This window comes from Limanda limanda, chromosome 9 (genome assembly GCF_963576545.1).
Source record: "Limanda limanda chromosome 9, fLimLim1.1, whole genome shotgun sequence".
NCBI lineage: Eukaryota > Metazoa > Chordata > Actinopteri > Pleuronectiformes > Pleuronectidae > Limanda > Limanda limanda.
In genome coordinates, this window is record NC_083644.1 from 14,416,781 (window position 1) to 14,440,429 (window position 23,649).

Consider the following 23,649-nt stretch of genomic DNA (forward strand, 5'->3'; position numbering starts at 1 on the left):
CACACACACACACACACACACACACACACACACACACTCATGAAGAATGAAACAACACAAACACTCCTTATTGATTCACAGAGGTGCGTTACACCTGCTGGACCACATACCTGTAGCTTCTATTCATTCTATTCTTTCAAAGAGGCTGTTTAACAGGTTGATAGGGTTTATTTATTCAACTTCAAAGATTCAGCGTTGTCCTGGATGTTTTCATGCTGTTACCAAACATTTCCTCAAGAGGGAGACAGTGTATTACAGTGGACAGAATCTGACTGAACCTCCTGAGAAAAATAAAACGTCCAGAAGACAAGACTGCCAGTATTAATATACAACTGTGTCATTATAAATTAAAATACTACCATCTTTCAGAAATATCTACCACGCAACTCACATATTTGAATCATATTTATTTTTACTTAGTCTCAGTAATAAATGCTCATTATTAAATATACTTAACCAAATGCAGCAAGTTAACAATTAGGTTTTTCATCTTAATTCCCAGGACAGATGCTAGTTAGTTAGTTAGTTAATAGAAACATAAAATTATGCCTAAGATTCCTCAGCATAGTATGAAAACAAAGTTATAAAGAATATAAAATAACTTTCCACACAAAAACTATAAATACGGATTTAATATAGAAGTAAAATAAATAGTAGTTCATATAACAGTCACACATTAATTTATCTAACTCTATCTTGTGGTTGTTATTGTATTTTTCTAAGGCTCATTTGTTTTTCAGGCACATCTCAGGTCACTTTATTTGAGGGAGGAAACCAAACTTCCCCCCCCCCCATTTTCCTCACATCTGGAGCTTTTAACATCTTACGAAACAAAAGTATCTACCAAGCAACTCAAATATTTGAAACTTGTTTATTTAAACTCCTATCTAGCCTTCCAGTTTATTTAACATGGATGGTGTCCAATAATACATGTTCATTAGTTAACAATTTGTCATCTTTAGTCCCTGGACAGATGTTAGTTGGTTAGTTAGTTGGTTAGTTAGTTAATTAGTTAATTGAGTCCGTTAATCAAAACACACAGTTATTCATGAAGTTCCTCAGTTTGAAAACAAAGTTACAAAGAATATAAAACGACTCATCACAGACACGTTAACAATAAACATGGATTATAAATCTGTACTTTGTAACAGAAGTTAACAAAGTTTGAGACCTTCATTATGAATACATGTCGAGGGGGGGTGGCTCAGCTGACCGTGTGGAGGCGGCTTCCTGCGGGGTTCCCTGAAGGACCCCCCCCCCCCTCTCTGTGATGTCAGCCCCGCAGGAGAAGCTCCGGACACTTGAGGGGAGGAGTTAGGGGAAAGCGAAGAAGGGTCATAAGAAAATGTGTGTCCCCGACTGAAGCAGCGTTATTTCCGCCCTGAGAGAGAGAGAGACAGAGAGAGGGACAGAGAGAGAGAGAAGAGAGAGTGAGAAAGAGAGGAAGAGAGAGAGAAGAGAGAGAGAGGAAGAGAGAGAGAGAGAGAGAGAGGGACTTTTAAATGGACTGACCGTGGAGCCCCCCCTGGTGACTGACAGCCCGCTGCTCCTCACGGCCTGACCCTCCGCAGAGGATGGAGGTGACCTTCTCCCCGGGTGCTGCTGCACTGTGCTCCGTGCTCCTGCTCTTCTCCCTGGCGTCCTCCTCCTCCTCCGCCTCCTCCTTCCTGGAGCCCTGCGACCTCCTGTACGAGTCCGCGGTGCAGGCGTTCACCTCCGGGGACTACGGCGGCGTGGTGCGGTTCATGGAGGCGGCGCTGAGCAGCTACTCGGACGCCCGGAGCACCAGGGTCCGCTGCCGGCTGCGGTGCCAGGACGAGCAGCCGCTGGACGGGAGCTGCTCGGACCTGAGCCTCCTCGACGCGGTGCTCCGCAGAGCCGCCTGCATGGACGAGTGCATCGAGGAGAAGCTGGGCGCGCAGTCCGTGCACAAAGTCAGCGAGGATGTGGTGCAGGACTTCCGCAGGAGGATCCCCTACAACTACCTGCAGCTGGCGTACCAGAAGGTAGGTGGTGGTGGAAGGTACACGTGTGAATGAGCTCCATTGTTGTCCTCTCAGCGGGGGGTCCAGGGGTGGGGGGGCGGCGGTTCCGCTCTGCTCCAGTCTTCATCATCTGCTTCATCACCAGACTGAGAGGGATGAGAGGAAACCTGCTGCTGCTCCTTCACCTGGAGTGCACAGGGAGAGAGAGGCGGATTAACAGACACCTGTAGAGTGTCTGTGTCAGAAAACACGTTGATACACACATGTAGTGTGTGTGTGTGTGTGTGTGTGTGTGTCAGAAAACATGTTGATACACACATGTAGAGTGTCTGTGTCAGAAAACACGTTGATACACACATATAGAGTGTGTGTGTGTGTGTCAGAAAACATGTTGATACACACATGTAGAGTGTGTGTGTGTGTGTCAGAAAGCATGTTGATACACACCTGTAGAGTGTGTGTGTCAGAAAACACATTGATACACACATGTAGAGTGTGTGTGTGTGTGTCAGAAAGCATGTTGATACACACCTGTAGAGTGTGTGTGTCAGAAAACACATTGATACACACATGTAGAGTGTGTGTGTGTGTCAGAAACCATGTTGATACACACATGTAGAGTGTGTGTGTCAGAAAACACGTTGATTCACACATGTAGAGCGATTGTGTGTGTGTGTGTGTGTGTGTGTCAGAAAACAAGTTGATACACACATGTAGAGTGTGTGTGTGTGTGTCAGAAAACACGTTGATACACACATGTAGAGTGTGATTGTCAGAAAACACGTTGATACACACATGTAGAGCGATTGTGTGTGTGTGTCAGAAAACAAGTTGATACACACATGCAGAGTGTGTGTGTCAGAAAACACGTTGATTCACACATGTAGAGCGATTGTGTGTGTGTGTGTGTGTCAGAAAACAAGTTGATACACACATGTGCAAGTTGAGAAACTGCTGCGTCAGCCTGCGGTTGGCACACAGCTACCGCTTCACCTCGCAAGACTGAAGCTGAGTGAATGTTGGCTTCTGTTGATTCTGATATTTATTGAAATACATACTTTACTCTACAATAACTGTAAAGTCAGATTGATGACGACGAGCACATTGCTGATACTTTACAGGTTGTTTTAGGGTTAAACAACAAATGTATAATATCTGAAGCTGAGTCATATATTGCAAACATGACTGGTACGTTTTCTGTAAAAATTTAACGGAAACTTATGTCCTTAATCTTTCCCAATTTCTAGTCTAAAACCAGATCGATTAGGAATAGTTGCTGTAATCGGAGAGTTAAACAGGATGTTTCACATTCGTACAACAAATGTTATTTTTAGGTTGAGGGAGTTTGTTTAACTTGTTTAATTGTAAAGAATATTGTGTTGATTAGACTTATTTTCAGGCTCAGTCATCCGGTCGGAGCTGCCTCTGTCTACAGATGTCTGTACACTTGTTTCAGTCCTTTGTGATTTACGGCTCCTCTGTGTGCGATGCTCTGTTTGAACATACCTTGGTTGGGCTTTTGTCTGCTTTGGCAGCTCCAGCTTTTTCTTTTCTTTCCCTTTCCAGCCTCGTCTCTAATCCACAGATCATCTGCAAAGTGCAGTTAGGTATTAGATCCAGTTTGTCCTAATCTGCCACACATTTCTCAGTCTCTACTCACTAGAAGTATTTGTTGTTGGCTTTGCATTTACACAAAAACAGCGTTTTCCCATCAAGCCCTTTTTTTGGCAAGGACATTGCTGAGGACTGTGCGTGGGAACACACTGAGAGACAGATTCAAATGTAATCACTTATTCAGACCCTCTGCATCTTTATACTGCACCAGTCCCTCAGGAGCAAGACATTCTGATGTTTCCATTCTAAGAATATTTGCTTTCAGGTTTGTGCATAAAGTACGAACATCATCCATTTGATGGATGTTTTTTTTTTTTCAAGTCGGAAAACTCTGTTGTTTTGGTTTGATCCTGCATCTATTTGCAGGGATTTGTTTCCATGGTTTGGGAGTGTGACAGATTTCCCAATGTCTTTGCCTGCAGACTGTTGAATCAGACTGCCAACTGATGGAAAGTGTAACTTGATCTCTTCAAACAACTTTACATTCGTCATGCAGGTGTACAGTGAGATGTGTGCAACAATGATACAGTGATTCCTGCTGGGGAATCGTCTTTCTGTCCCTGAACAGCACAGTCAGGGTCACCCTCGGGTCACCTGTTGGGGGTGAGGGTTGGAGGTGGTACTCTCAGTGTCTTGAAGTAAAGCTTTGATACAACAGTGACCTGTTAGTATAAAAATAATTCACTCAAGCTGTGGATGTATTTTATTCATTTCTTTTCTCACCTTGGCAAAAGTGAGCAGGTGATGATTGACCCAGTTGGAGCTGGTGCGCTGGCAGCATCTCTTCACATGAACCTGAGACCCAGTCCTGTCGGTGACTACACACCAGCTTCCAATGTGCGGGCGATGACACACAGCTTCCACTGCTCAGAAAGTGGCGGGGGAGTTAATCGGCCCTGTCTGCGGGCAAATGGTTCCTCAATTCTCTTTTTTTCCTGAATCAGCAGAAAAAGACTAAGAGCTGATGTTATCCTCACATCAAAGTGCCCGCTCCTGTCTAGACACGAGCGCAGACACGGCCTCACACAGAGAAGCTCACGCATCTGTCAAAGATGTTGCTCATTTATTGTGCAGACAATTTATGATTCCTCCATAACATCTGTGTGGAGGAAAAGTGGCACATTTGTGTTTTTCTTGAATAAATGTTGGCGCTGGTCCGTGTATTTCGGCCTCTCCCTGTGTTGCTCTGCACTTCCTGGCGTGTTGACGTCTTTACAAAGTGAGGACATGGCAGCAGATTAAGGACGGTCATGTTGATCTTAACATGGGCAAGGAGAGGCCGAGACGGAGCGTTCCTATTGGCCAAGCCCCTTAGACTGCATCACACCAATCGGTGTGTACACATCTGTATTAGTGTGTGGCTCTCCTGTGTGTGTATGTGTGCACGGACCCTCACATGTGTGTTGATATGGGAGTGTTTGGTGGTGTTTGTGAAAATAAATAACATTCCTGCAGTATTTAACATTCCTGCGTCACACGCCCTCTCGCTGACAGCCTCTGGCACAATGCTGCCATTGGGTCTGTCAGAGTTCGGCTCCACAGTCACCAACTGTTCTCCTTCGCTCAGGCGGCTGCGCATGTCCCCAGCTCGCCCATCGTTTAGCCTGGCAAATATTTTATTTTCCTGTTGTCGTCTGTTTGCTTTGCTAAAAAAAGGGGAGACACGCCACCTTTTGCAGGTATTAAAGGGAGGCTTTTGTGGCTGCCTGCACATGGGCGGGACCTCGATGACCTCCGCTGATCCCTGCCGCTGTCCGCACGGCTCTCACTGCAGTCGCCCAACTGCTGAGTGATCAGAGGCCATGAACTGGCCTCAGGGGAGGGGAGAGATTGTGTCTCCAGCTGCTGGTTCTGTGATCTGACAGAGCTGCTATTTCAAGATTGTTTAAGGGCTTAACAAGCTATGAATATATCAGTTTTTTCTTATTAGAAATAAATGAAAATCAGATAAAAACTATTAAGGCAATATCCGAATAATAAAAAACTATTTTCATTGCTTCACCTTTTATTGCTGCAGACATTCTCTATTTCCTATTTTCTTTTGGCTGCACGGAGACATAACATGCTCAAAATCTGTGGAAACAGTCAAATCCTGTTATGATATTACACATTTTATTCCAGAAAATCTGTTTAAACTGATCAGCTTTAGTTACAAGAGGCAAAGCAGAGACATGAATCTACCAACTCTCTTCTTGTCAGTCATTACAAACTCAAGCTGTGCAACCAAGCGTTCGTCAAAACCACATAACTTTATTATAATTTGTCGCAAGGTCCCAAAGTTTCCCACAATGCCAAATATGTCACAGTGAATTTTGAATGTGTATATAATAAGAGAGTTTTGGGCTTGAAAGTTTCACTCAGTGTAAACTTGTAGCTTCAGTGAAGAGCTGGAACCACACGGTGAAGAATTAATAAAATGTATGATACTGTGGGAGAGAGGAAAAAAGATCTTCTCAGTAAAACATGTCTTTCAAAGTATTGACATAACACGTTTGTGTGAAACAATCTTATACCTCTTTTATATAAAAACTAGCAGGTGTCTTGTCACCTCGCTTTCTTGCCAGTGTTAATTCTTGTAGGAGAAGAAGAAAAAATCACTGTTGCATGTTGTTCCCAACTTTAGAATACACATTAAGTACCAATAACAAATGGCTACTTTTACGCCAATGGCAGGAAGTCCAGTACGTGTCCTACGTGCAGCGTCAGTGTCTAGACTGCAAATATTAAGAAGCAGAAGAAGGAACTAGCTGTCACTCAGGTGTATTTTCATCAGTGTCGATTGCAGCTGGAGCTGAATTAAAGACCTGTGTCATTTGACCTGGGAGTGAATGCAGGTTGTATCCATTCTCATTGCAGACAAAAGCAAGTTGTGTTCGACCAGTTGAAAAAGTGACTTCACAATCTATACAATCTAACCTCACAAGGCGAGGAAAGAAAGCAGCATGTCATCCATCTTATTGCTAAACTTTCAGCTTTGCCGTCTTTGTCAAAATTCTGTCCTTTGAAATATTCAACACAGCAAAAAATTAAGAGTGAGATACACACTGTTGTCATCTTGTGTTTGTGAATGTGCTGATGTCATAGTGAAATGTGTCTCATTATAACCAGACTGTTATAACCACACACTCTGTCTTACAAGGCTGCCAGCAAAAATATCATTTCTGATCATGATCCGGCTCCTCTCAGGTTTGAGGGCTCGGGACGGCAATTCCCAGTGATTAAGTGGGAGTGATGACGCTCCGTAACGATCCTGTTGACATGCTCATCCTGTGTGCTGAGAGTTTATGGAGAGTTGGCAACAACTGCAGAATGTGAGCCGACTGTTATTTAACACTCTGGTCATTTTTTTTACTTCTAATTGAGTCATACAATGAAGAGCAGCTTTCTCATGACTTGATTTGTCTCGGGAATCAGGACACATGATTCAATAACCATCCCATCATCGCTTTGTTATGAGAACAACAGTCCCGGGGCTCCCAGCACAATGTGGAAGGTGAGGGTGAGTCACGACAGTCTTTGAGGGCGACTCGTGTTGTGATCCATCGCTGGCATTTTCCCTTTTACTCCCTCTGCTTCCAGTTAAGGTCAACTTGAGCCCCCAGTAAGGAATTTTAAACATTGTGAACATTTGAGTGGAAACAATGAGCAGATTTTGTATTGACATTGTTGAGAGTGAGTGAGTGGGTGTTTGTGCTGTAGATGAGAATCACATGTTGTTGTCATCTGTATCTGATGGAAGGGTCCAGACGCAGGGAGAGTGATTGGTTAAAGCTAAGCAGAAAGCGCTCCCAGTCGCTCAGAGGCTTCCAAGTCAGATTTGTTGATGTTTTTTGTTTTTTTATGAATCCACAGGGTCGTTATGAAGTCATCCTCTTGACAAAGTGTCTGAAGGAGACGAGACATATTAGACGAGAAGACAGTAGAAATGACTTTGAAACTTAGATTTGTTACGCAAGAGGGACTCAATGAAAAGTTCTACAAAGCATTTGTGATGCGTAAAGCAGCTCAGCACCATGGACATAGATTATCTGCATGATAAAGCTAACAAAGCTTTCAGGACAGTAATATATCTGACCTTTAACCTGGTGCTCATGTGTTGATTGACACTAATCGTTGGTAACAGATTCAGCCCAATCGGGGACGGCGTGGCCTAGGGGGTAGAGTGGTCGTCCCCCAACAAGAAGGTTGGTGGTTCAATCCTCACTCTACCCGATCTGCATGCCGAAGTGTCTTTGGGCAAGATACTGAACCCCTAAATGGCCCCTCATAGATGTTGAATGCACTAATTGTAAGACGCTTTGGATAAAACTGTCTGCCAAATGACAAGTAATGACTATCAAAGACACATCTGTTTATTTTACTGCCTGTGGCTAAAATACAGAAAAAGGGCTACAATATTAAAATGCCTCCAAGTTCTCAGTCATTAAAAACTTTATACTATAAATCATATTAATGATGGAAAATGGAGATGCAGAGCTTTGCACTACTGGATGTTACAAATACGAATATTTCTCTGCATCCCTTTCTCCTCTCCACACACCTGTCGTGCCCTGCGGCTGCTCCTCTGGCGCTCACCACTGAGCTTTGCCCAGACGGCCAGACATTGTGGCACTTGGTTGTGCCAAAGGTCTTCTGCATGATTGGATTTGATGGGATAACGCACCACAGGAATGTGGGGGCATGCTGTGGCGTAACACACCGATATTGTTCTCGCCCTGATTAACAATTAACTGGCGACGGGGAGGAGGAGCCTGATTAAGGATCAATCCTGAAAACACTACAGTGGGTCGTGAGCTGGGATGAGACGGCTGCTGGTTGTGGGACTTGGCTTGAAGGTGACTTTGAGAAGCACTGGCATCTTTGCAAAGTGTGAGCAGAACAGCAGATCAGCCAGAAGTGGGAGCTGATGACAGTCAAGACATTTCTGATTCAGGCTCCAAACCTTCACTTTTGAAATTAAGTGAGATATTTATCACAGTGACCGTATTCTGACCACAGTTTTCTTTTAATTTATGGAAGATCACAAACATTCCAGGTCACACAAAGGGAGGATTTGGACCAGGATTCAGTTTTGAGATCCAACCAGCTGGAGAGCAGCATTCATTTTTGAGTGTTTCAGTATACTTGTTTGGCTACTACAGATTCCTTATGTCTCTCTGTGTGTGTGTGTGTGGCTTACTCAGTGTGTTTGGTGATTATCAATCTGGCCAAAGACTCGTGGGTGTCTGTGTGTAGAAATCGGGGCTGGGATGGAAAATCAAGGGTTTGCCAGGCATCTGCTCAGTCTCACTAGTGACTTGAACTATGTGTTGGCTGCTATAGGGTACAAACAGACAAACTGCCTCTTTATCTCATGTTCTCATTTTGTATTTTATCTGCACATGGAACAGTTTTGTATTTCGTCTTCTTGAATGAGAAAAGAAAGGTATCTGCACACCAAATTCTGGGAAAATATCTGGTCAGAGAACTTTTTCTTTAAGCTCTAGCACCTCAGCTGAACAAAACACAGGGATGCGTTTGCATCACTGGCTTCAGTATAGTTCAAAAGTCCCGCCTCCTCCATGTTGGTGGATTGGACATGGAGCAAACTAAAAACTCTAAGTACACATCAAATCTGTTTTTCTCAAAGATGGTTTGTCATTTTAGGTTGTACTTATCACACTGACTTATGTTCCGGTGTTTATGATTCCATTAAATTTGGTTTTTATAAGTTATTTGATGCCATAAAAATGGAGTGAGGCATCACGATTGACAGCTGAGACTGTCTCACGATTGTTTGGACCTTGTTACTCCTTCTCCATCTCCCGATTGCTACTGCACAGACTTTGGCTTCAAACGCGTGAGAGTGAAGTGTTATATGTTTACGGAATATGTTGGAGTTGCGTCGTCCATGTTTATATACAGTCCATGGGTTGAGTTATTTATTCAACCATGGGTGTGTTTAATGCTGGAAATATAGCTGTTAAAACAAAGTGGAAAGGTTCCTGAATACACTGACTATTTTGGTCTTTTATAGTATAGGATCTAGAGTCCACAGACTAAACACATACAGTACTTGGCTATGAAAGGACTGTTGGCCCAGATTTAATCCAACCTCTTATTCCACACAAAGAGTCAAATGTTCCTCAGTTTTTCTGAAGTATCCTATATCCACCTCACAGCTTGTTCTGCACAACCTTGAGCTTCTGTATAAATTGTGCTCAAATTGCGTCTGTCCTGGGCTGATCGTTTCTACGAATCGGAGAGGGGGTTGGAAACTCGGGGGTGGAAACCACACAGAGGGTGGAGGGGTACAGGAAGTGAAATCTGTTCTGGAAAACACTGGAAAATGAGGCAATTTTCTTCAGTTTTCTTCTTTTCACTTCAGGTACACATGATTCTTCCCGTGCTGCCTTTCATCACTTCTGACACAGATCCTAACAACAGTGTTGTATGAATTTAAATAAAGAGTTTAATCTGTGAAGCCCATGTCTGAGTCATATATTGAGCTGTAAGCTGCTCTATGAGCTGGGTGAAATTTCATTTAAATCCTCCCTGGCAGGAGGTTTGTGTAGTTTTGGTATGTGGTCCCAGAAACGGAGACCTTGCATGGCCACTGATGATCGGAGGACAGATCTGCCAAAGTCACGTTCTCTCTTAAGGCTTTTTTTTCCACTGGCTTGTTGAAGCATGCTTTAGCCACGGCCCGCCGCAATGTGATCGCATGCGTTTCCACTGCCCCCTGACAGCAGATGGTAAATGATATTGTTCTGATATTTGTGCTCGGTAGAGGAGCCAAACAGTATGAGTCTCCACCTCCTCGACCACGCTCTGTTGACACTGACCGGATCAGTGAGTCTGGGTCTCGCCACAATTCAGTAAAAGGATGCATGATGGGATGCAGCTGTATCGCTGTTTACGCCTTTCTCCAGTGTTAATGTCAACATACTGGAATGGAATTAACTAGGATATAGTTTACATGTTGAGTATTACATCTCTTATATGCTTGTACATTTTTGATTTGTTGCAGCAAGAATGTAATTACCTTGACCGGGAAGGTTATGTGGTATGCCCCCCTGTCATTTGGTTGTTTGTCAGGAGGATTACGCAAAAACTGAACAAATTTCCATTATAATGGGAAGAATGACGGGACGGGGGCCAAGAAAAGACACATTACATTTTGGTACGGATCCGGGAAAGGTTTTACACTTTATTCAACATTGCGAGATCGTGCGTTTTTGGTTATTTTCACAGATTTCATGGGTCTTTCAGGAATCTGTTAGGCCTTGGCAGAGGTTTGTGCTCTAGGTGTCCTTGTAGTTCAGTGTATTTTCACTTATAAATTATTTCTTAGGTTCTTAGAATACACTACAGCTGATATTATGAGTTAACCAAAGCCAAACATTACCTGATTCCAGCTTCTCAAATGTGAATTACAGTGAATTTCCATTAAGCAACCCCCCCCCCCCCCTCCAACTTATGGCTGCCAAAGAATAATTCATCTTCCCAGGATTTCCAACTATTACGCCTGCTTGTGAGCTGCTTTGTTGTCGGATCTCAGCGTCTCGCCTCCCTGACACGAGCTGCCAGTAGATTCCCTGCAGGGAGGCAGGTAGTATTACGCCAACAGAGAACAGGGGGAGAGCGGTTTTTCATGATCTCATGTTGACCTGACACGTAGCCGACACTGACCCTGCAGCATCTCCACATCTGGTTTAGTTCTCTGTGAATCACAGCTAATAACAGTGCTAAACAGCACGGCGGCACGAGGAGCCGCAGGCTTGTCGACTTTATCAAAGTGGTGTGACAGCAGAGGGAGAAAGTGAGGGGGAGGCTGGAATGTGCGCTGAAGTACGTGTTTATTTGGTAGCACTTATGTCATCTTCAGCCAATTAGAGCTCCCTCCTGCAGGTCAGGTGATGAGGCTGTGACATTGGCCGTCAACATACTACTGGTCTCAATTTTGGAAGTAAAGCCGTCTACACATTAACAGTGTTTTTTTGTTTCACAGAGCTGCTTTATAGCCTCAAACTGCCTTGTGATTGTTGTTTCTACAATTATCCATGCTGCTTAAACTGAACTGAGGCAGTTATTTAGAAAAAAAAATCATCTGTTTCTTAACTGTGTCCTCTAGAAAGTAGTTTTACACTTCCGACATGTGTCTTACAGCTTTCAGGAGGTGGTAAACAGGATATAACTGAAAGGTGTGCATGTGTAAATCTTTACTCAAAAGCAACCTGAGCCAAATGTCCTTACAGAGCCTTTAAAAAAGTAAATACAGGATTTTGCCCTGAGAAGCGGCAGGACTACGTATCACCTGTGAAGAGTTTCATGTCAGCTCCTGGTATCTCCTGTCCTGTTATAAAGATGAGCTTCACTGATGAATGGGGTGAACAGTTAAACAGAAGGAGTAACTGGAAAATTGTTGTTATTATAGAGTTTAAAATAAAGTAGAGTTTCTGGCCACTTTTAGGGCAGAAAAACACTTTTTGAAGACGGTATTGATGCATGCAGTTTCTAACTTTGTAAGTTGATGTGGTGATCTTGTTAGCATAGAGTGGCTTAGTTACACATTTAGCTGTTACAAATAGAGTTGCCACGGTAGTCCGAGTTACCAGTGTTCGGGCACATAACCCCCCCATTTTGTAGCATCTACATTAAACCTATATGTATCCTTTTTGTGTATTCATCATATAAAAAATAACCTAAATTCTATCCTTACAGTTGACCGGATTTGGTTCTGAAAGATAGGAATAATTATGGATGTTTTTGAGGTCCACGATCTCACTGACCGACAGGTTAAAGTGTTAGATAGAGAGAGAGACAGGGAGAGAGAGAGACAGAGAGAGAGACAGAGAGAGAGAGACAGCCATGCAGAGCGCTGATAACTCTTCAATTAAGCAACAACACAAAACTTCTTTAGTGTGCAACATAGTCTGTAATTAAGTGCAGTAGAACAGTGAAGCTGGGAAATTGAGCGCACTCTTCTCTTGTATGTGTAATCGGTAACACCGGTGTTGCCATGAGTTTTATTACTGGTGCCTAGTTGAAGAAAAACCAGCCTGTGGCAACTCAATAAGTGCTGAAAAAAATTTCCGGCTTTTAAATTGTCAAAATGATTATTGAATATGTAATTTTATATACATCCCCTTCCAGGCCTGGAAAGTCACGACACTGCAAGTTGTAAACTTTAACTGTTTTACATCAGATTACAGGTGTTGCATGTTTGGCACTAGTCAATTGTTTTTATAATCAGACAGTGTTAAGCATTTAGAAGAAGATGAGGACCACAGGCATGTTGTACTCAGGTTTTAAAAGTAGGTGTATTGTCTTTATAATAAACCGCAAATATTCATGGTGTAGTCGAACAATATATCACTGAGTCTCATCAGATCACAGTGTGTAGGTCCCCACACAGTACATTTCAACTGTTTTGGCTCCAGTTGGGATTTTGAGATAAAACAAACAAGTTGCAACTTCAACACACTGTATCACCCTGTGATCACGTGCACATGGGAAGGCATCAGCCTTTTTAAATGTCTCCAGGGCAGCAGTCACCATATAACTTGAAGATAAAGGCTTCCTCCGGCTGTGATCACAAGCACTATGACACAGACAAGGCCATAGACACGTTCAGCTCTGGAGAAAAGAGATTTGTGGGGGTTCACAGACTGTTTGTTGTCCATGCTCAGAGTATCTAGTGTCACCCTGAACATATGTGCTTTGTTTAATGTGGTGGCATGTTTACAATCATTTATTGTTTTATCCTTGAAGCAGTTCTGTTGTCTCTGGTTTCTGTTTATTAAAGACTTGTTAAACCTGTTGTTATAAAGTGATTATTAGCGTTCACTGAAGGGTTCCTCAGAAAGAAGGCAATGGAAAATGTATGACATGGTGTTAAGTGTACAAAATATAAAACATGAGGAAAATAATTCCTTGATGTAATTGATCCTTGTGTTTAGTGAACAGTTGTACGTTGTTTGTGGCCTTAATACTTACTTATTTACAAAAATTAGAGATATATATTCTCAAAACCTGTATGCCTAATACGTTGTCGAGGATTGCTCTAAGTCATTTGGAATAATGTAGATTAGTGATTTATCTGGTGAAGGTTTTAAAAGTGAAGGATCACTTGTTTATTGATGACAGAAAGTCAGTAATGACTGATGGTGAAGAAACCTTATCTGGGGGAATATTTGCCTGCGGTTCAGTAAAAAAAACTATCTGTGCCACTGAAACAAAGTGGAATCTGTCTTTTATGGAGGAAGATGAACGGCTTTGTTTCTGCCATGATTGCCTAGGTTTTTTTTTGGTAGGAATTTAATATAAACAGGATTATCCTGTGGTATGCAAATGTGACCCGTAAAAGCTTGTATAGGCTTCTTCATTTAGCAGACTAAAATACTTGGGTTGCTTTAGGCCCAGCTCGGAGGTATTTACAGAATGTGAGAAGGTCCTACACACCGTCCACAGCAGCCCATCACAAAACCTCTAACACATTTTATTTGCATGTTACACCCAACAGGACTTTAGAAAACAATCTTTAAACATTTACAAACTGATTCATGTTTATTATTACATCTGCCAAGGTGGTTGTGTTGCATTTGTTTGCTTGTTTGTTTGTATGCAAGATTACACAAAAACAACTTTCTTAACTTTGACTCTTTTAAACATTCTGAGGATGAACAAAATCAGGTGTTGGTGCAACTTATTTGTATTTAAGGGGTTTGTTGGACGATGGCGAAGGTATTTCCTTCGAATGTGGAGAATTTTAGGCAAGAAAACAGCAAAATGGAGGGTTAGGTTTAAAACTGAAAATAAAATTACTACAAATGCAGATGTTGCAGATATAAAATATAAATTTAGTGAATTTAAATGTAGTGTCATGGGGACTGTTGGGCCTTGGCAGAAGTACGGGCTCCACTGAGTATCACTCTAGTTGTATTTATTTTGTATGTGAGGTAATGCTTATACATTGGCGTATTAAAGCTGTGATTAAGTTTGTCACTTTGTAATCACAGCTGTGTATAAATTTGTATCAATTATAAACCTCACTCTATCTATTTCATCTTCTAATAACAATTACACCAGCGCATTCCAAAGAGACATTGAACTTTTAATCGTATTTACAGTTACAGGCTCCATACAATGTGCTGCTGGCAATGTTTACCATTGTTTTCTTCCACTTAAAAGAAGAAGGTCAAGTGGTGCAGCAGGTAACAGTGTGGATGATGGGGCTGTCCAGCTGGGACGGTTTTTAATATCTGACAACAGGGCTTCCTGACATATACAAACGTTGTGGCTGTGAAAACATCTGTGAAACAACCATCTCAGTTCCTCTTTGTCCTGCTATTTCTTGACATGTGCATGAGTCCCCGGAGTTTGAAATAACACAAATATCCAAGTGGCTTCTTCTCAGTGAAATGAAATGCATACAGCTTTAGACGGCCTCCTAAAAGGACGGTATGTTTTTCTGTGGAGCCCTGAAGTGCTGACGTATTAGAAATTCACAGGACTCAAGAAATTTCCGTTTCATGTTGCTTTACTGGCAAACCCATCGTCCTTGTAAAGGCACAGTGTGTTTGCATTTAATGCTCTAAATAAAGTTCTGCGTGGTAGTTAAAGTGGTTTCAGATGATTATAGACGTTAAAGCTCTAAAAATATCTCACGTGTTTACGGCATATGTTTGCGAGAGTGTGGTGTTTTGTGCCCTTTGGTGGAGCTAAATGAATCATAAACTGTACAGTCTAATTAAATTAATTCCTTCCTTTTCAACTGTGCACGCAAACGGAACCAGGTCTCATTAACAGTTTTAAGACATAAACGCCGGAGACTGTCCGCAGAATTGGATCTGGAATTTTTCCGGAGTTTGACTTTCCCACGTGAACAACACAGCAGGAGATTCTTCGCTCAAAAACGTTCACAACAACACAGGAATCTGCTGTGGAGATCTCATATTTGTTTACAACACATCGACACTGGCTCCGCTCTTCTCACCAAAAGCTCTCCTGATATCTTTGTCCCTGTGTTTTACGTGAATGACACTGCCGTCTTATCTTCGGGATATTTATATTGTTTTAAGTCGTTCCCAGTTTTGAGTCCATCTCGTGTTTGAAACCTCATCAACACGCTCACATGCTCGCTGAGGATCTCCTGCTGTGTTCTCACATGGGCTCATTCGGACACTGTTTTAACAAGGGGCCCAGCTGGAGAGACTCTGGATAAAGTGCTGAGCCTTAATAAATGACATCCAGGGCAGTAACTCACCTTGAGGGTTGGTTTCCAAGCAGCGATACAAACAGACTGAATGAGAGGGCTGCTGCTCTGTGATGTGGTGACTTACTGCATCCCTTCATCAATGAGGAATTTGACCATGATTTTGGGGCTGAAAGCTGGATGTTGGAGTGTGTCACTCTGAGGAAAATGAGCGGTTGATTCCCCAAGAGAGTCTGTAATTGAGTCAGATTGGGACGTGAGAGAGAATGGAATATGACTCTCTGTACAGTAGAGTCATTGTAGTGCTGAGAATACATTACTTTATGACATCATGTCGATCTTGGACAGTAAACAACCGTCCTCTGTTATATACAGAGTTTTGAGTGGGAAAAATCTAGGTTATTAGAATTTCATAGTGTAGTTTCTCTGGTGGGAGGTTTTATTGGTTTCACGGGGGCAGTGTGTCACCCTGTCTTGACAGCTTTTAATATGCTGAGCACCAGGACACTGCTGGTACGAGTTTGTCATGAAAACAGACATTTTTATTAAAGGGATCTTTCCGAATTGCTCAGCAGTGCAGTTTAATTAAGTTTCTCATGAGGATGTTCTCAGTTTGATGTGGACTCCTCATCTCCTCCTCGTCCACAGCTCTGTGGGTCTGCTGCTCTCGCACAGCTGCTCTATCTCAGCCAACAATAACAGAGATTGTCTTCTCGCTCACTGGCTGCAGTGTGGTTGTCAGTGAAGTGTAAGTGTGTCATACATATACAGTCAAGCCTCCGTGTTTCATGTTTTCCATGCTTCGACTGTACAGTCTGGCTGTGGTTTATAGCGGAGACAGTGGTGGTTTTAATGCACCGTCAACCCATAGGAGGCTGCCGGGCTGTATGTGTGGTGTGAGGGGAATAGCTGAGAGGCTCAGTAATGGGATGCACAGGCACTAACTTGGCCTCAGACATGGTATCGCTGCCAGGCCGAGATGAGCTCATGTGACTTAATTTAAATGTGGAATGGATGATGCATCGTGTTCGAAATTTTCCAACATGGGTTCTGTCTGCGATCAGTGCTCTTCACATTTATACCAAACGCGTCAGAAATATTCAAACACTGGGTCCCTTATTACCTTCGCGACGGAGGTGATATTCTTGTCTGGGTTAGGATTACACCAAAATTATTGAAGATTTCCACGAAACAAAGGATGCTATATGAGTCAGCGAAGAACACATACAATTTTGATGCAGATGGGGGGTTACAACAGGTCTGATGATTTCTTAGAGAACAATAATCTTGATGAGAAAACAGATATATTTAGCACATGATTGTCAATTCTTATAGTAGAAAGTTCTGAATTCTTATAACACTTATTGATATTTTAACACAAGAAAGTTTGAAGAAAAAATCCAAGATTTGTCCCTTAAGCTGAATCAAAACCAAAATATAAAGGGTTCTGGAAATAATGGGTTAAGTGGGAAAGGTTTTAGGAGTTGTTTCGTAATCCTGCTCACAAATAAACCAGAAACACACAAACAGCCACGTTGAAAACACGACCTCCTTGGTGGAGCTGATGAGGCATTAAACTATATCAACATGTATGTGACTCTCACCAAGAATCATTCAACATATTTTCATAGGTATAAAGACCATTATATCCTTATCAGTAGTGGATTTTAGAAATACAAATATGTGATCATTATATAACAATGTTTTTACATCAAGACACACGTAGAAACATTATTTAAAGGATATTTTCAGAATGTATACTTTCTGATCACAGTCTTGGAGTAGACCTATACACTGAATTATATTATCTGTAGTAATCTAATGTCCAATATATATACCTCCGGTCCATTAACTGTGTCATAGGGTCCCGTGTGTCGGCTCTGGATTGTTTTAGGTTGATTCGAGCTACTGTGAATTTTGCTCCAGATCCATCATAACGTCTCCTGGTTAAAATGGTCTGTTTGGTGGATCAGCAGTTCAAAGTGAAGCGGTTGGAAAGAAACCTCGGCCTTGTGTGTTTTCAATCATGACAACTCTCTCTCAGACCCCCCTTCTCACCTTTGTTTCAACTGATTGTTTATGGGCCTAAGGCAGACACACAGACACACACACACACAACATTCTTTATACCCCTCATTCTGTAATGTAGACAGAGAAACACACACATAGGAAAATATGCATGCACACACACACGCACACACACGGTTACAGCTGTCATGGCTTAATGTATATATTCCCACTCAAAAGAATCCTTTAGATCCTTCAGGCCTCAGAAAGACAACAGTACATGTTATTAACTTCTCACAAGTGGCTTCTTCCAGCCCATGCAGATGTTTGTTTACCTTTGTGGAATGCTCAGAGAAAGTTTAGACGCATACTCGTCACTCCCTACTTTGTAATTTAGGGATGGTGTTCTGGAAATTACCCCTGTTTTGCAAGCATGTCATTATGATGATTTCTGATTCTAACAGTAGCCTCCGCACGTCCTGAGGCGATCGCAGCCGTCAGGTGAGAGCGTTTTTTCCACAGTGACGAGGCGCGGTGTGCAACGTGCAGGTTTTATGAGGTTTCATGTGATTATTTAATTTGATGCCAGTTTCAAGCTATTAGTCTTCCTCCCCGCACCACACGTAATGGATCCCAGCAGATTCCTGGTCTTTGCAGGCCAATGAAACCAAAACAAAAGAGCTGTCATTTGAGTATGTTGTCTGTGGATTGTGGCTGGCGGCTGATGAAGTTAATGGGAACAGCAGTTGCGGCTGGAGGCTGCGTGGTCGGACACCATGTCATCTCCAGGCCGGATGGACGGAGGCAGGGAGACGAGACAAGCACAGCTAAGATATGGCTGGTTTCGTTCTCAGTGACTCAGTATGAGGTAGCTGTGAACAGAGAAGAAATGAGGTCACACACACAAACACACACACACACACACACACACACACATACACACACAAACACACAGACCACCAATAATAACTATGCATTTCTTTCCTTTGTCATCATCTCCCCACTTCCCAATATTGAAGTATGTTTTAATGGGGCATTTGTCCTGATGAGACGCCAACTGGTTCCCTCTTAATGCGGTCGGTGGTCGCGCTCTCCATAAAGTTTTGTTTTGGGAGGTCTGCTTGTGTGTTTTTTTTCCTCCACATTGCCGGGGATTTCCTCTGCTCCCCTGAGGACATCCTGTTATCAGAGCTGTGACTCAGCGGAAAGATCTCATTCCAGTGACTGGAACTTCTTCTTCCTTGTAGATTTTTTACATTTGATGGATGCAAGTAGTGTTTTTTTTCTAATCAAGAACCCTAGATTTAAAAACCCTGGATCCATTATGCAGAACTGATTTAGCGTTTCATTAGGTTACACAGCAGACTATTACGACTGGCTCACTGCCACTTTGCAAAAGGAAAAGAAAGGGAAACATCCTGAAAATCAGTCATTCTCTCCTATAACTATCAGCTGTGTGTGGGATGACTTGGGTCTGGGGAAGAGGGTAAACTAATATAACGGCTGTAACTCTCTTTTTCCCTTTCTTTTTTAAATCATTCTCGATATATGAGAACCTGGTTGAATTTCAATTTTAGTACTTACATTTTCAAAATCTGTTTCTTCTCTTTTTTATCAATGAGATCAAGTGATGGACACTGGAGGAATGTGCTGATATGGCTGGACCATGACATAGAGTCAATATGTATAATGGAGCAGGTAAAGTCAAAGAAAACCATTGTGGAACTTCAGTATAACATATATTAGCATTTTGCCTGGAGCTGGCTGGTGTGAGCCTTTATCTGTTTACTGCTCTTTTACTCTCTGTGCTCACGTGTACAATATTGTCAAACAGCCAAATTCTCAATAAATACCCAGCAGTCACCTCCAAGCCATCTTTAAGTAACAGTGCAAATGTTGCCTGAGATGACAGCGCTGTTGGGATTTCAGCAACATGTAATCAGTCAGAGTTAGAAGAGACAGAATATCTTTATTATATCATCTGTCACATACTGCACAGACACCGCCTGGTAACAAACTGTCACTCACTGAACAGAGTAGAAATAGCCTCATCTCAGTCCAGATGAGAGTTTTATCTCTGCATCAGTAATATTCACTGCACAGACTAACACACCTGGAAATCTATATCATGTGGACGACAGGTGTAAAAATAGCAGCAGTGATCCGTTTTAAAACTAAAAGGTAGTGGTGTGCTGGTGGGTGTTTAAAAAAATGCTCTATGGAGTCACATAAGAGGCTAAATCCAGCAAATAGATACTATAACCTGGCCCGATGCCCACAAAGGCGCCTGATCACGGAATAGAAACTGTTCGCACCACGATCAAGTGGCACTCAACCAACCAGTGATGTGTTAGGTCAGTCAGCAACAGACAGTCAAAGTTACAGGGCTGACCCACTGTCAAACAGACCTGCCAAACATCTGGACAACTGTTGGATGTATTTGGGAAACAAAAATACACAGTCCAATCAACAGGCTAAAAATTACAATGTTGAATTCTTAAGTTTCTCTTGCAGGCCTCCAAAATGAACTCAAATGAATTCTTGCTTTACTTTGACAGAAATGTTAATGTCAGATTCCATTCAGCTCGTACTTTTAACAGTTTGGATGAGCTCTGGGTTTGGGAGAAAAAGTGTTGTCCTTTAGGAAATGCAGTCAGTTCTTAATTCACTGCCTTGTCAGGGACGACTGGGAAAGAAACCTGAAGACAAACTCACTTTGTTCAAGATGCATTCAAATGAAATAGACCCAAGTGAAAGCACAGACACTGACAAGAGCATAGCTGAGCACCAATTACCGAGCAGCTGTGGGAAAACAAAGGAGCAATACATCTCAGTTTTCGTACTCGCGTGTCATTGGTAATGCACCAACTCATTTAGATTGAATATGCAAGCTCTGTTCAGACACTAAGTCGGATGGCTTTTACACAACCTCTCCTGAATGATGTCATGCAGTTAAAAACCCGTCTTCTGGGATTTCTCTTGTTTCCCCTCAAAGCAAAGCGAAGTGAAGCAGTCCGTCATTCCTTCAATGTAAATCTCTGTTTCCACCTCTGAGCTGATTAATTAAACGTCAAGTTTGGCCGAGCCTGCTGTGTGTCACACAGGGTTCCTCCAAACAGTAATTAGCATCGCAGAGGGAGGGAGATGGATAGACATATCGGCCAGTTGTGCCCAAGGGGCCTGCTGTTAAACAGCTGGGTGGGGTGAACTCTGGCCTCAATGGCCCGTACTTTAGTGAACATGTCAGTTGGTCATTTTCTTCTCCCTAGAAGGACTCCTAATAATGCTATTCCTGCAGAGTTACACCCAAATCTGGTGGGTGGAGCTTTTTCTCAGATCATAATGGTGTGAGACCAAAACATCTCAAAGTTAGCTGTTCGCTCTATACCTTGTTTCCTTTGTTCTGCTTTTCCAAAAAAACTAGAGATGTTCCAATAGGGCTGGCATAAACTTCACTTTAGCAGCTGTTTTCCTTGATTTATTTATCTATTTGAGTTTTTTTTATTTTCAGATATGACTGTCAAAGTAGACAATAAAAAGGTATCGGTAACGTTATCGGAAAAATGGTAACGGAACATCTCTGCTGAAGACCCTTGGTTTATGAGTAAACGTATGCTCCAGGGCCTCCTGAATCACAGCTTGAGTCTGGTCCAGTTTTAGTATCAGACATTTTCCCCTCTTCATTTCCTCTTTCCTTTAGCCTCTGCACGGTGATCTCACTTTATGTCTGTAGTAAAGGAAGTATTACATGGCATCAACGTCTCAGATGTTGAGACCATAGTGTGTGGGAAGACTGAGTCGGGAGACGCATACATTCAGTCAGCAGAGAGTTTGCTGAACTCAGGCAAACACATTCTTCAGGTGATATTTTTTTTCATCATGTGGTCTTTTCTCGCCACAGTGGGGGTTTGCTCAGCTTCAACGTCCCCCACTGTAAGCCTGCGTTAGTTTTCATCTTAAGGAACTGAATATCAGCAGTGATCCTGGAAGCTTACATTTTGTTTTCATGATTTCACTCCTTATATCTAATGCAGATGTTTTTCCATATTGTCTCACCATGAGACATGTTCGTATAATGGCCGACTGAAGAGTTTATCCAATTACAAAGAAGCCATTGAAAACAAAGTATTGATTGATTGATTTATTGATGATTGATTGACATCTACATTTTCAGACTTGAGAACGTAGAGTGTATGCAGATAATAGACTGTGTATAAAGATGAATGACAGGACAGCTCTGTAAAAGTGAAGACAAAGGCTGTGTCCAAAATCACTCACTGATCACCAAATAGTGCGAGTTCGCCATTTTGTGGTGGAGTTTTAATTAGTTGGGGAAATTCTTGATATCCTATATAGAGCACCGTGAAAAGTAGTGTACAACCGATGGTCACTAACCGTGCAATATATACCATCATGCATTGCGCTTGCGACAGAGAGACGAGAGGAGAGAGAGCAGCAGGAACAGCCCGACCTGTCGTAGATATGTAAATATGAGCAGCACCGCAGCACAAACTGTGGAAAACAAGTTTATTTCTACATTTAAAGATTGTTTTTTGTCAAATAAACATTTCCAATGCACAGTAGGAACTTGCAGGACATCTGTACTGAGGCTCCAGAGCACGATCACTGCTGCACAGACTCCAAATTAAGTCACTGTCTCAACAGAGCAGTGTTCACATCGGGATATTTTGGCTTCATATCCAGATAGTGGACAGATATGAAGATGCGTCATTCATTTTGTATACAGTAAATGCTTGCGACTGATAATGATTAATTATTGATAAAACAAACTAAATGGAGACTTCTCTGCTGTTGTTCGTTTGAAAGTGTTGCTTGCTGACTAGATAAAGTGGAGATGAATTGCTGAAGAAATAAATTTAAGGCACAATCCAGCGAACATGAACTCTGACATGATTCTGAATGTTTTACCATGACCACACTGTTGTATATACCAGCGACTATACTTTCAAATGGTTTCTGTTTTACATTTAATTTGACTGGATATGTACAGTATGTGATCACTGAGCCATGTGCTATCAAAACTAGCTTTTATAGACATTTGGAGATATTTCTCTACCTTGTGTTTTCTTTTCTGCCCAATCGGATTAGCAGAATTTCCAGATGTTATACTGACCTAATTTTCATAATTCTATCTTCAGGATCAAGGTGTTAGTGAAACAGAGTCAGATGTTAGTGGGGTTCGGTTGACCGCAGTCTGCCAGCTACCACCAGGATTTCTCTGCAGAGGAGATGCAGGCTTCGTATAACGAACACGTGTCTAATTCCAGACCTCCTGTGGGCCCTCATATGCCAAACCACTTCCTCACAGCAGTGTACCAGCACACAGCCCAGCTGAGGCTGAGCCCTTTCAGACTCTCACCTCCATAGTCCAGACATCCATCCAGCTAACGTCTCAAAATACTCACCAGGGTTTAATAGTCACCAAGGTCCAGAAGCCTCTCTGTTAACTATTTGAAGTGGCAGCTGGCATTGTTTCCTGCCAAAGTCACAGCCCTGAAAATAAGCTTGTAAGTGGAGCGGAGTCCGAGCTGCCAGAGTCTGAATGTTCAGGATTCTTGGAAGAGGAGATTCCATTAGCTTGTGTTATGGTGTTTGGCAGAAGACAACCAGGCCTCTCTGTCTCTTCCTGCTGTCACACTGCTGGGGAGGTTGAGACGGGAGGTTGTGCAAAATACATTTTAGAGAGACCATCTGTGAGGCCCTTTTTTTTCAGAGGTCAACACTTGTCATTGTTTGTTCTCTGTGCTCAATTAGAGCGAAGAGTCTGTAAGCTCTCAACCCCAGCAGGGAGATTGCAGCACACATCGGTGGACGTGCGGATGCACA

At 42.4% G+C, this 23,649-nt stretch overlaps 1 protein-coding gene across 1 annotated transcript in view; it reads left to right on the forward strand.

Annotated features, from left to right (window-relative positions):
- Window positions 1–1,359: 1,359 nt before the first annotated feature.
- The window catches only part of p3h2 (prolyl 3-hydroxylase 2), a 67,782-nt gene continuing 45,492 nt past the window's right edge, over window positions 1,360–23,649 (forward strand). The window contains exon 1 of the mRNA XM_061078575.1: window positions 1,360–2,006. Within this exon, the coding sequence (XP_060934558.1) occupies window positions 1,575–2,006 (432 nt within the window). The 5' untranslated portion in view covers window positions 1,360–1,574. The remainder of the gene's footprint in view (window positions 2,007–23,649) is intronic.